This window comes from Emydura macquarii, unplaced genomic scaffold, assembly GCF_026122565.2.
Source record: "Emydura macquarii macquarii isolate MOO-44397 ecotype Brisbane River unplaced genomic scaffold, CSIRO-AGI_Emac_v2 contig_561, whole genome shotgun sequence".
In the NCBI taxonomy this organism is placed as follows: domain Eukaryota; kingdom Metazoa; phylum Chordata; order Testudines; family Chelidae; genus Emydura; species Emydura macquarii.
In genome coordinates this window covers 5,232,944-5,246,830 of record NW_027130698.1, presented here as the reverse complement: position 1 = coordinate 5,246,830, position 13,887 = coordinate 5,232,944, and the positions used below count along the sequence as shown (strand labels likewise).

General features: G+C 39.5%; 1 protein-coding gene across 2 annotated transcripts in view; it reads left to right on the top strand.

Annotated features, from left to right (window-relative positions):
- The window catches only part of BEAN1 (brain expressed associated with NEDD4 1), a 106,605-nt gene extending 94,342 nt beyond the window's left edge, over window positions 1–12,263 (top strand). For both annotated transcript variants that reach the window (XM_067540105.1, XM_067540104.1), the window contains one exon: window positions 6,958–12,263. In XM_067540105.1, the coding sequence (XP_067396206.1) occupies window positions 6,958–7,306 (349 nt within the window). In that variant the 3' untranslated portion in view covers window positions 7,307–12,263. The remainder of the gene's footprint in view (window positions 1–6,957) is intronic.
- The last annotated feature ends 1,624 nt before the right edge of the window (window positions 12,264–13,887 follow it).

Sequence of the window (13,887 nt, the reverse complement as noted above, 5' to 3'; positions counted from 1 at the left end):
GGTAACCCTTAACTGCACACTTCATTTTGAGTGATTTTCAACAGCATATGTGAACCCTTTATGCTTAACACTCTCTCCTGCCTTGTATTTAATTTGAACCCTCTTCTCCAGTTCTAATAAAGAGCTCTGTGAAGTTCGAAAACTTATCCCTTGCACCAGCAGAAGTTGGTCTAATAAAAGATATCACCTATTGATAAATGCAAAGTAATGCGCATTGGAAAACATAATCCCAATTATACATATAAAACGATTAAAATGTATATCATTTTAATGGTTAACCAATATCATATTTTACATCCCTGGGGGGGGTCACAGGGGACACCCGGGAGCTAGATGGGGGCAGCCCAACGCGCCTGGGCCCTGCCACCACATGCGGCCCTGGCCCCTCCTATCATCCCAGGGCGTGCCTTCCAGAGCCAGGGCGCCACTACCCCTGGAGCCTGCCACACCCCAGCCCACTGGAGGGGGCAATAAGGCACCTCTACGCTCTACCCACCCCAGCCCATCCACCCCCCACCACAAAAGCACGTGTCCCAGTCTCCCCCCCCCCCCATCGTCCTTTCTGCAACAGCACATCCCCACTCACCCCCCAAGTGCAGAACCACCCCTCCTCATGCAGCAAACAATTAAACGGTTAATGCAGTTAAATGTTTAACTGTTTGATACTTTGTATCCCTAATCTAAACTGCCATTACACTCAAGAAAGTGATCTTGGAGTCACTGGATAGTTCTCTGAAAACATCTATTCAGAATGCAGCTGCAGTCAAAACAGCTAACAGAATGATGGGACTCATTGGGAAAGGGATCGATAATAAGATAGAAAATATCATATTGCCTCTATATAAACCCACGGTATACCCACATCTTGAATACTGCGTGCAGATCTGGTCATTCTATCACAAAAAAAGATATATTGGAATTGGAAAAGGTACAGAAAAAGGCAACTAAAATGATTAGGGGTATGGAACAGCTTCCGTCATAGGAGAAATTAATAAGACTGGGATTTTTCAGTTTAGAAAAGAGACTCCTAAAAGGGGATATGATAGAGGTCTATAAAATCATCACTGGTGTGGAGAAAGTGAATAATGTTGTTTACTGCTTCTCATAACAAAAGAACTAGGAGTCATCAAATGAAATGAGTAGGCAGCAGGTTTAAAATGAACAAAAGGAAGTATTTCTTCACACAACACAGTCAGACTGTGGAACTCTTTGCCAGAGGATGTCGTGAAGGCCAAGACTATAACAAGGTTCAAAAAAGAACTAGATAAGTTCATGGAAGATAGGTCCATCAATGGCTATTAGCCAGGATGGGCAAGGATGGAAAACCATGCTCTGAAGTGTCCCTAGCCTGTTTGCCAGAAGCTGGGAATGGGCAGCAGGGGATGGATTTCCTGGTCTGTTCATTCCCTCTGAGGCACCTGGCACTGGCCACTGTCAGAAGACCGGATACTGGGCTACATAAACCATTGGTCTGACCAGTATGGCCATTTCTTATATACCTCACCTGCCTTGTCTCTCTCACATCCTGGAACAAACATGGCTACAACAACGCTGCAATTATTTCTGCATTACAGTTACACAACTAAATTGTCTACCAATTTTAAGAAGAAACACTCAAGAGGAAATAATGACTGATTTTCAAACTACTGTCCAACAAACCCTGCTATTTATATTCAGGAGTTATGGAATCAAATAAAGCACCATCAGCATCCAAACCTTTCAAGTTAACCTCAGTCACATTACAGCTTTTCTTTCCATATTCATTTTAGGAAGGCACAGCATTTCCATCAAGATTCAGCTTTCCTTTATTAGGCAGCACATCACATAGAAATCCTTTATTTTGAGCTTAATATTGTCAACAGAAGTATTTTCTAGGCATGGGTGAGTGGTTCTGTTTACCAGATATTAAAAGAAAACAGTGGATCTCCAGCTAAGTTACACTATTATGACACAAGTAACTTCCGTGGATTTACACCAGTGTATTGAAGTGGAGAAGCAGGCCCAATATTTGCTAACAAAGAGCCCTGTGTATTTCACAAATTTTTAATCCTTTTTTGAAGCGCCCTGTTTCCCCCCACCACCAGATTCTTTTAATCAGTTTGTTTGTGTGCCTCTTAACAAATTCTGTGAGCAAAACCCTCTTCTTCTCTTCCTAGTGAGAAGGTCATAATTTATGAATGACAGCCAGTTAAATAAGCTCTTTGGTGTTTCCTTAGCAACAAATCTATCTTAATATTCATTCCAATAAGACCTGACAAAACCATGGAGTGATTCTTTTTTTCCCCTTTAGAACAACTACATTTTGATTCAACGGGGGCAGACTAAAGATCCACTGCATTTTTTTTTTAAATCAGAAAGTGATATTTTCCCCTTTGTAGAATAAATTTCCTCTTGCTAAAGATGGACATACCTAAAATCATATACCTTTCCTTTCCTTATAATGAATAAGATATCATCATCTCTTAAAAAATGATGGCAAAGTGAAATCTAAAATAAGAAAGAAGTTATCATTCTGTCAGAAACCAGGCCAGAGAAATATAGATTAAAGCATGCCTCAAGGTCATTGACCCTCTTCCCCAGTCAGGAATGTCTATAAGGTGTATCTTAATATGCTGCAATTAAGAAAATAATGGATTAACATAAATGCTTCATAAAATGCTGTAACTGACGAGTCAGGAAACAAAAGATTAACTGATTCTGCAACTTCTTTCAGGAATGAAAACAGCAACATTCAGGAGAGATGCATGTGTAATAAATTCCTATGATCCCAGTTCATCATTTTGCAATAACACAGTCCTTCCTAGAAGTATTTCCTCTTTTGGTTAGAAGGATTAATCTGTGTATGTGACATTGAACCTCATGTGCCAACTATATTTTTAAAAGTACAAGAACTTAATTCAGTATTAGTTTGAGGCGTGAATGTTCAGATTAAAAGGTCAAAGGAGCATGCAAAAATCTGAGTAAAATTATGCAAGTTTCATCTTCCTGTATTTCTAGTATCAAATTATGTCTGAGTGGTCACTCCTTTAGGCATTGTGCACTTAATACTGCAATACCCCAATACTGCAAATCCTTACATACATGCGTAGTTTCACTATTGTAAGTAGTACCATTTAAATTGATGGGCTATTCATGGTAGTAAAACTAAGTACGTGTGTTTGCAGGATTAGGGTCTTCTTTTGTAGAATTTTACATCTTTTGACATCTTTTTTCCCCTTTCCCCTTATTTAAAAGGAGAAAAGACATTTTCTTCTTTTACACTGTCCTTCAACCAGATGTGTAGGGTGAACTGTTTTTTACAATACTGATGTGGTACATGCTGATTATTTTTCTGTGATAGCCAATGTAGAATGTAAACAAGGTGCAGTGGGGGTATTTCCGCTTTGAATCCCAAGGAAAAGCAGGAAGTGCAAAGGCACATAAAAATGAAAACAATCAGGAAAAGTGGTAACCACACTTTTTAATCAACACCAGGTTCCATTTTCAAAGGGTCAGTTTGGTTCTTATTGTATTCAAGTTTCCAGTTCAACCCTTCCCTAGTTAGATTGCTCTGCTGTTGACATTTCTGTTTAACCTGAATGTAATAGGACATTTTACCCTACAAAATAAATGGAACAAGAGCACCAAAGAATAATGTGACTTTTGTTCCTAACATTTAAAAAACCAATTTAAACATTGGATGTATGTGAACTCTGGAAGGAACAAACAAGAACTTGACACTGTGATTCAGGCAGAAAAGTGAGTTGGAATGCATGGCGTGACTGAGGTCTGAGTGAACTGAGCTCTTGACAAATCATACACAACATCACTTGTTTAGTTAAGATATAGAACTGGCAGATAATATCAAGAACAGGCACTGACTCTTCTTAGCATAGTTATACTATTAATTAGGTCTCTGTAAAATAAAATATATACTGTCTTACTATGGAAGTAAAGGAATAAATAGAGCCAAGCTTGAGTGTGCTGGTTTTAATGTACAGAGACAAGGTGGGTGAGGTAATCAATATCTTTTATTGGACCAACTTCTGTTGATGAGAGACAAGCTTACACAGACCTCTTAAAGCTTGTCTCTCTCACCAACAGAAGTTGGTCTAATAAAAGATATTACCTCACCCACCTTGTCTCTCTAATATTCTGGGACTAACATGGTTACAACAACACTACATATGATAATGGAAGATTTTAATGCAGTCCTTCCCCAATCCCTCCACAGTGACCCACACTTTTGTACCAAGTTAATGAAAATAAAATTGCATATATCCTCTGTGTGCTGATACCATCTTTACAGATGTAGTGTATCTGTTTAATAAACTGCAGAATCTACTATGCACCTTCGACCACCACACCTACCCTCTGCCCATTAATCCATCTCCCTAGGCCTTGCTGTACCATTCTAACACCAGCACCCATCAGCTTCAAACCACCACCAATTTTTAATCAACCTGCCATAGAAGTATTTGTGTCTCGTACCACTCAGCCTCCAAAACTTCCAGTGTGTAACACAAGTTATCAAGTGTGTGACAAGTGACCAAAATGTAACACCGGGTTTTATTGCATGTTCCACCATAATTGACTGGTTATATTGTTTGTTTTAAATACAAAGCCTGGCTTTTAAGGTTGTTTTCTCACCATGTGAGTAAATTAAACCATTTTAGTGAGCTGTAACAGCCTTCCTCCCCAAAATCAACCTCTTAGAGAGTGCAAAACTGAATTCACCCAGAGAGAAAACAAATTTTACACTTTAAAAAATTACGTCAGTTATAGCAAGACAAGCAGTGCATAGGGGTCACACATTTTGATCATTTGGAGCCCTTGCCTAAGCTGCCCCAGTTCCATAATGCAACTCCCCCCACACACACACATACAGGTGCCCCCTTTCCCCTCAATTACTGCAGCTCCACACACACACACACACACACACACACACACACACACACACACACACTGTCAGCCATTATTAATGCAAACCCTCCCCCGCTGTCACACACACACATATACACAAAATTAATGCTATTTCCTCCCCCAGTTACTTGGGCTCTCCCTACCTTGCTGCTGTATCCACACTGCCTTTCTAGGACCTAGAGGCACCATATGCTTTGCTGTCCCAGAGCTATTCCACTCCAGGGAGCAAAGAGAGTAGGGCAAGGAGCAGGGTAGGCGTCAAGAGATTTCAAGTTGGAGAGGCAAATTGACCGAATACTATTTTCACAGAGGGGAGGAGTGAGTAAAAAGACTCCCCCCCAGCTCAAGGCTAGCCTATGTCACTCCTCTCCTCACCCTTCTGGTGTGAACAACAAAGTGTCAGCCCAGCAACTTCCTGCCTCTTTGCCCCACCTCTATTTGAAATGCCTTGTTAGCTGGGCAGTTCCCTTCCTTCTACTTTGGTCTGTCTGCTGCGGTGCAGGGAGCGAGGACCAAGGTGCAAGTGGCCCAGAGGTGCAGGCTAGCAGGGCATACCCTTCAGGGCACAGCCTGACAACACTATTCCACAAGCCAGGCAGCCTCCAGTACAGTGGAGGGGCCTGTTCCAGCTTCTTTCCTCAAATGTAGAACTTCACCCCAAAATTACCCAAGCCAGAGCCTAGAATGGGGAAGATTCAGCCCAGGGCCATTGACAGCTTTTGGATACAAAAATACTGCATTAATATCAAGAGCATGAAATGCAAATGAAATACAACAGTGTTTTTCTAGCTTCCAGAGTAAAAAACACACTATTTGAATGATTTATAGTTGCCTGCTTTGCAATGATAATCTGAAAATTCAGCATGGAGAGTGCCAAGAAGATATTTCATTGAAAACCTGGCAAGTGTTCCCTATTGGATTTTTAAAATGTGATCCTGATTATCAAAAGAGCAAGGTGATTGAATCTGCAGTGGTGGTTTGTTTGTTTTTTAATTTCTCCATAGCATGTATAGAGGGGAAAATCCTTAGAACAATATATTGCTATTTTACATAAAACACACTGAAAAGCAAGTATTGGTTAAGGTCATTTTGTTTCATTTTGATGTTTACAAGCCTTTTCAAAGTCTACTACTACACAGAGGAACATTTTGATGTTTATCCCACTCAGCACTTTAGTTTTACAGAGCTCAGCATCACAGATACTAAAAGAGATGATTTTGAATCCTAGGAAAGGAATTGTTGATGATCAGATAATAGCAGTGACTAGGCTTTGATTCTGTGCCCTTTTCCCATTTAAGTCAATAGCAGAATTCACAATGACTTCAGTCAGGCATTAGAACTGCTGCTTTCTCCTCCCTGTTTGGTCAGCAGCATGTAAACCTTTCCCTCACTACCCTGATCCATATTGTCCTCATCACTGCAATCCACTCTGCCTGGCACTGCAGAATAATCTTTTGAAAACTGAGGAAACCTTCCTGCTAAATTGAGTCTCTGCCTATGGGACGCCAATGCTCTGTGACAGGCACTGGCTGCCTGTTGGTTTCTGGGTAGAATTTAAGGTGTCGGTTTTGACCTGTAAAGTTGTAATCAGCTTGAGACCTGCTTATTTGGGAGGCTGCCTCGCCTCTTCCTGTGCAGTACTGACACAGTTACAACAGTGGAGCACCCTGAAGTTTGCAGGGTCTGGTCCTCAGCCTTACTATTCACTCCCCCCATTACATAGCTGGTTTGACGTATCTCAAACACATACCCTGCAAAGTCTGGCAGTTTTCCCTTACTTAGGCAAAGAGCTGAGATATTGGGGCTTTTGGAGAGCATGAGTAGACTTCTAATGGGCTCCAGATGACTGTTGCTATTACCTGAGTTGAGATATGCTGTTGGAGTGGATGTTGGGCCGGACTCTCACTCAGCTCTTGTTGCAGGTCAAGGATGCAATCTGAGGGAAGGAATATCAAATAATCGCTTCCCCTTTGTTTTACCTGTCTCTTTTCCACTGAACACAACTGTCTCATATAGTCTGCCCACAAACCTAACAGTGAATTTGTTTTCTTTCAGCTACGATGAGTGCATTGGGCCTGGAGCGACACAAATCTATATTCCTACAGATGACCCTCCACCCTATTCTCTGATGGACCCTTGTCAAAGGAATGAATTGTCTATAAACATTAGTTTGGAAGAAGAGGCAGCTTCTGGGACTACAGGAAGGTCTTCTAATTATCCAGTCAGACTGCATGACTTGCAGCAACCCATCTCATCAATATCTTTGACATCTCTCATGCTGGAGGCTGCCCCCCCATATGAAATGGTTGTATGTGAACAAAATATCCCCATTCCACTTGTTCCAATGGATGTTCTAAAAAATTCTTCAACTGACTGTCAGACCCTTCTCAATCAAATCATGTAAATGAAAGTGGCTCTCCCCACCCACTCTTAAGGATGAGTCTGTCGGGATGAGAAAATGGGGTTTAAATGGAAGAATAAACTGCATAAAACTTTTATCTATTTTATATCTTTAAATGAGGCTGGATTTTTTTTTTTTTAAAAACAGTGAATTTTGAAAGTTTAGGTAAATTTTCATCTTTGTGTCACGTGTAAACAACCACAGAATAAAACAGCAACAAGCTGTGCATCCAACCTTCTAGAAGCATTTGAAAACACATTAAAGTCAGCCACTGTTAATGTAGATACATGTTAGCCAATTGAGGCTATTTGTCAATTTTATGATATTTTCATGGTGTAGAACAAAAGGAGGAAGATGAGGTTTTTGTTGTTTGTGTATGTCATTGGTACATTTTACCAAATGTCTTAGAAATAAGAGAAAAACCTACAATTTATAAAGCATTTTTAAAAAATATAGTTCAAGTAGGCAAGCTAAAGAATAGCTGGAAAATGTGGTTATCCCAGCTACTCAGTTATTGGAAGGTGATGAAAGATAGTATTTTGCTATTCTTAACCTTTACATGGTTTTGATGCCATTCCAAAAAGTGCCAATCCCCCCTAAAAAAAAAATAGGAGTGCTAGAAATAGCAATGGATTCTCAGAAATGCTAATTGGCTAGATCTACGGCAATGGGTTTCCAGAAATTCTAGTTGATTAGGAAGGCCTATGACAGCCTTCCTAGAAGCTCTGCCTGGTGGGGTTGGGGGTTGCTACCTATGGGAATTATATCTCAGCATGGTGGCTTGGCATAGCGATGGCTGGAAAGGTATTTTAGAATACAAGAGGGTATTTTAGTCCTGGTTCTCATGGTACAAAACTGCATTTCCAGGTATTAGCTTTGTCTTTCTCAATTATGAGCGTACAGTACATACAAGGGATCATGATCTCTCCCTGCAGTAATTGCCACAGTGTGAAGTAAATAATAGATGCCATCACTTGGCATGCACAATGACATAGTGAATCTTACTGTGTTCATTGTGAAAAAGCCCCTTTAATCGTTCATGATCCCTTTCATTGCAATTTAGCTGTCTATAAAATTGCATCTGTTCTTGGATCTCTATCACTCAGACATCTGAGATAAATTGATTCATTTTACCAATAGCAGAGGGAAGCGCTGTAAATATAAAGATTGGACTTTACATGGTGTGGTGAGCATACATCCTTTCTGTGGAGATACCTGCTGAGATCCAGCTCCTCAACTGGTGTAAATCAGTGTAGCTCCTTTGAAGCCAATGAATCTGGCCCATTTTGTTTAATCTCTTGAAAATATTTTCATGGCAAAAGTTCTTCAGTTTTCACATGGGCAGAAAGGACCTCAGTTTAATATCCCCTCTGAAGGACAAGTATGTATGGAAATGAATACAGCAAATACATTTCATTGCTTTAAATTACTGAAAGTGCCATCCAAATTATAAAGATTCCCACTTAGACTTGGTGTTCATGATGCCAGCTTTCAATTACAATTATCACACAACCTTCCAAAGACTGAAACAATTACAGTTAATACTTTGGAAGTGTGATTACATGATTATTTTTGCTCTATAAATTATAGTGTTGACTGAAGCATACGTGGATGAAGTGAAAAGATAGTAGGATTTTCTTCTGGACCCTCCTAAAGGTGTCTTACTAGATTCGAGGATCTTTGTGATCCTCTAGTCTGATCTCCTGTACAAAAAAGGCCATAGAACTTACCCAAACTAATTCCAGGAGCATATTTTTAGAAGTACATCCAGTCTTGATTTAAAAATTGCAGTGATGGAGAATCCACCACAACCCTTGATAAATTGTTCCAATGTTTAATCATCCTCACTATCAAAAATTTACACCTTATGTCCAGTCTAAATTTCTCAAACTCAGCTTCCAGCTATTAGACCTTTCTCTGCTAGATTAAAGAGGCCATTATTAAACATCAGTTGTCCATGTAGATATTTTGACTGTAATCAAATCACCCCTTAACTTTCTCTTTGTTAATCAATTTAGATTGAGCTCTTTGGGTAAGTCTATGCTGCAATTAGACAATGGCCTATGCCAGCTGACTTGGGTTCGCAGGGCTCAAGTTAAAGGGCTGTTTAACTGCAGTGCAGATGAGCTGGCTCAGGCTGCAGCTCGAGCTCTGGGATCTTTCCAACTTGCAGGGTTCTAGATCCCAGGCTCCAGCCTGAGCCCGAACACCTACACCACAATTAAACAGCCCTCTAGCCTGAGCTTGAGTCAGCTGGCACAGGCCAGCCCTGGGTTTTTAATTGCAGTGAAGACGTACCCCCTTGGATCTGTGACAGTGGGGCATGTTTTCTAATCTTTTAATCATTCTCCTGACACCTCTTTGAACCCTCTCCAATTTATCTACATCCTTCTTGAATTTTGGGTACCAGCATTGGACGCAGTATTCCAGCAACAGTCGCACCAGTCTCAAAAATAGAGGTGAAATCACCTCTCTACTCCTACTCTTGATTCCCCTTGGTATACATCCCAGAATCACATTAGCTCATTTGACCACAGCATGACATTGGGAGCTCATGGTCAGCTAATTATCTACCAGGACCCCCAAATCTTTTTCAGAGTCATTGCTTTCCACAATAGATTCCTTCATCCTCTAAGCATGGCCTGCGTTCTTTGTCCCTAGATGTACACATTTACATTTAGTTCTAGTAAAATGCATATTGTTTGCTTGTGCCCCATTGACCAATCAATCCAGCTTGCACTGAATCAGTAACCTATCCTCTTCCTTCTTTACCACCACCCCCAATTTTTGTATCACCTGAAAACTATCCGTGGTAATTTTATGATTTCTTCCAGGTCGTTGATGTAAATGTTCAATAGCGTAGGTCCAAGAAAGGATCCTGGATGGGCCCCAGAAAACACATCTGCTCAATGACCATGATTCCCCTTTTACCCTTACATTTTGAGACCTATCAGTTAACCAGTTTGAATCCATTTAATGTGTGCCATGTTAATTTTATGTCAAGTCTAATTTTTTAAACAAAATGTCCTGCCATACCAATTCAAATGCCCTACAGAAGTCCATTACATCAACACTATTACCTTTATCAACCAAATTTGTAATCTCATCAAAAAATATCTCAAATTAGTTTGACAAGATTTATTTTCCATAGATCCATGTAGATCTGCATTAATTTCATTACCCTCCTTTAGTTTCATATTAATCCATCACTAATGATTTTTAAATCAAGATTGGGATGTTTTTCTAAAAGATATCCTCCAGGAATTGTTTTGGGAAAGTTCCATGGCCTGTGCTAAAGAGGTCAGCCTGGGTGATCACAATAGTCTTTTCTGGTTTTATACTCTATGAATCTATGACGTTAGTAGGACCTTACTTCAGAGTAGGCCTACTGAAATCAGTGAGACTACTTGCAAAACAAGGTACTAGTCAAGTAAGGGTGACAGAATCTGACTCAAAAATATTAGAAAGTAAATGAGAGTTAAAAAATTCTTTCCTCTGTAACTATAAAATTGTGGTGCTGGGGAGTGTCTGCTGGAGCTGAGAGCATTTTGTGCCTCTCAGGACAAGGCCTCTAATCTGTTGTTAGGAACATACATCTAAGGAAATACTTTTTAACCTGACAGTATCCCTTTAATTTATTTCGTTCCCCTCCATTAATATTCCAGCTGTGGTGAAAGGGCTAAGATTTTTTTCAAAAATCTCATTTTAATGAAGGCAGTGGCAATTGTCAGGTTTGTATTTTGTCTAGTGATGGAGATCTACCAGTTCTGAAACTAGCTATCTAATCAAACTCTCTCTTCAGCCACTAGAGTTAAAACAAATATTCTTAGTACTGTAGTCTGGATTACAGATAGCAGGATTGTTTACAAATAGCTGTCTGCTCCCCCTTGTGGTGTATTGTTTTATAAAATAAACTCATCTGTTTATCATACTATGTAGATGTCACTCAAAGGGCCCAATCCATCAAAAATATGTCCAGCTTCTTTCTCAGAGAGGGACACAGAAGCCAATTAGAACATCAACTTCCATACTCATGTTCATAATAGAAGTTAGGCACATAATTCTACTGGTTTGGGCTTTAACAATGATTTGTCGTTTATATGTTTTAAGTAAAATAAATAATAATAATGTAGTACTTCTATAAGTAATTTAGCACTGAATACACAGGTATGTTATCTTATGATACACTTACTATAAAGAAATACTTGATTTCTAAACAGTGACGAATACAAAAGTGCTTTTTTAGTAAATAGTATTTAATTTTTTTTTAAATTTCCTCCAAATTAGAATTAGAAGTAAAAGTATGTTATTAATTGTACTAAGTAACTTTGCAATTAGTATTTCATTGAAATGAATTCCAGGAGTGACTTTTTAAAAACTTGTTTGTAATTTTTTTTTTTTTTTTTTACACATGTGAGAAAGCTAAACATTGTTGCGATAACAGTTGGACAAGTCTGAATGGAAGTGACTCAGATATTATTCAGGACAGAGAATACCATTAACAGAAGTGTGTATGCAACTGTAGCATCTCTCCAGTAAATTTTACTACCACCACCAAAGTAAAAAGAGTTGACTGTAGTTCTTTTTAATGACATGACAGAGAAATCTAATTTCTTAGAGAACACAGGACTATTTAAAGGTCCTGTCTAACCACTACTTACTGAAAACAGGACTCTTTTCTCTGAAGTTTAATGGGAGTTGGGTTAGACCCTAAGAAAACTATATCGTGCTATCAGGTTTTGCCTCAGACACTCTTAACTTCAAAAGGTGCCCTATGAGCAGGCTGAGCGCAGGACATGACCCTTTGTTTATCGCATTATTAATGTCAGGAAAAACAGTTTGAACACAATGTTTCTTGCTGTTAACATTGGCACATGTCTGTATTCATGTCCTTTATTTGAGGTATTTTTAGTATACTGACCTTTGCAGACAGAACTTTTAGTAAAGAACATACTAGTAAATCATAGAACTCCTGTGCTTTTTATTGCGTCTTACTGATTTGGCATTGCTCGTTGTCTTCTTTAGTTGTCTGTCAATTGGCTAGGTTAATTCAGCTAATCCTTCCACACACCTTCCCCCATTCTTGGGCTACTCACACCTTGGGTCAAAGCACAGGAGAGGGCAGCTTCAATGGATTCACTACTCCTCCTCCTTCACAGTTGGGAGGGGAGTGGACGGAGCTTTGATTCTATTTCCCTACCCCCAATGAACTGGCTAAACTTGCAGATTACCTCACACCCCACCCTCCGAGCAAAGAGAGAGTCCCAGCTCCTCCCTGGTTTGCTCCTGGGACAATGCAGATACGTGCTAGCCCTTGGAAATGAACAGTCTAGCCCTTAATTTATGCCTGAATATTAGCCAGTACCAGACTCATGTATATACTTTTTCATCTAACCCCTATAAATAATGAGTGCCTCTCATCTAAGGCAATCTTTGCCCAGCCACTTAAATAAATGGCCTCCTTAGCAGCCAGATCTAACTCCCACTGAAGTAAAGTGGAGCCCTTTCATTGACTTCCTTGAGAGCTAGATCAGTCCCAAAACACCTATCTGGTCAGAGCCAGGATTGCTGCTACTAGGAGAAATGAACGTGTGGATCTTGTAACATGCACATCTCATCAAAAACACAACATCCTCATATTCGTATAGGATCCACCAGTCCAGATGTTACCAGCTGTGCATAGGAGAGGCCTGTTCTTTAACACAGATGAGCAGAAGCATCGTGATGCCTGATCCACGAATAGCAATGGAATTCTCTTCCCCAACTCGTGTACGAACCGACTCCCTCAGAAATTATGTTGAAATCATGACATAAATTGAGCATCAACAGCAGCACAAAGAGGTCCTTATTTCCAGTCACGTTTAATTTCAACAAATGTTACCTTCATCTGAAAAAGCATTATCCCAGTGCACCTTCCACAGTAATGAACTACTGATAACTTCAGATTTAAGTACCTAAACTCACCAGTTACAGCACTGAAATGTGTTTGAACTCTCTTCTATTATTCTATGTCAAGTTTATATTCAAAAATTTTCTCAAACAGATTTTCACAGCTACAACTATTTTCCATAGAGACTATGCACAAACTAATATGGTGACATTTGTAGTGTCTGCACAAAACTAATGTATATTCACCTTGAATTTTATACTTTTTCCTAGATCTTTGATTTTCATCCATTTGAATAACTGAAATAGGCAAACACAATATATTTCACCACATTTGTTGTTAAGCATCTGTTCATGTGCCTTCCCAATGAGATGTAGAATATTTGGTACATTTCAGGCTTCTTCTATGCAAAATATATCCTTGTGCTGTCACAGGTTCAAAATGAGACACAAAAGTAAAAAGTTTCCACACGTTGTTCATTAGTTAACCAAAATGAGGAGTAAAACAAATTGTTTATGTAGGATACATTTTGATGATCTCTCTACATGAGGTAGCAAAGTAGCTCTGCATGCTCATAGCTAGAATGTTTTCATTTGTCCATAAATCAAGTTGCTTACTGTCAAACTACTTAAAAGGTGTCTTTCTTCTCACCTGCAGACAGGTTGAGGCATCAGTGATGTACATGCTCTAGTAACTG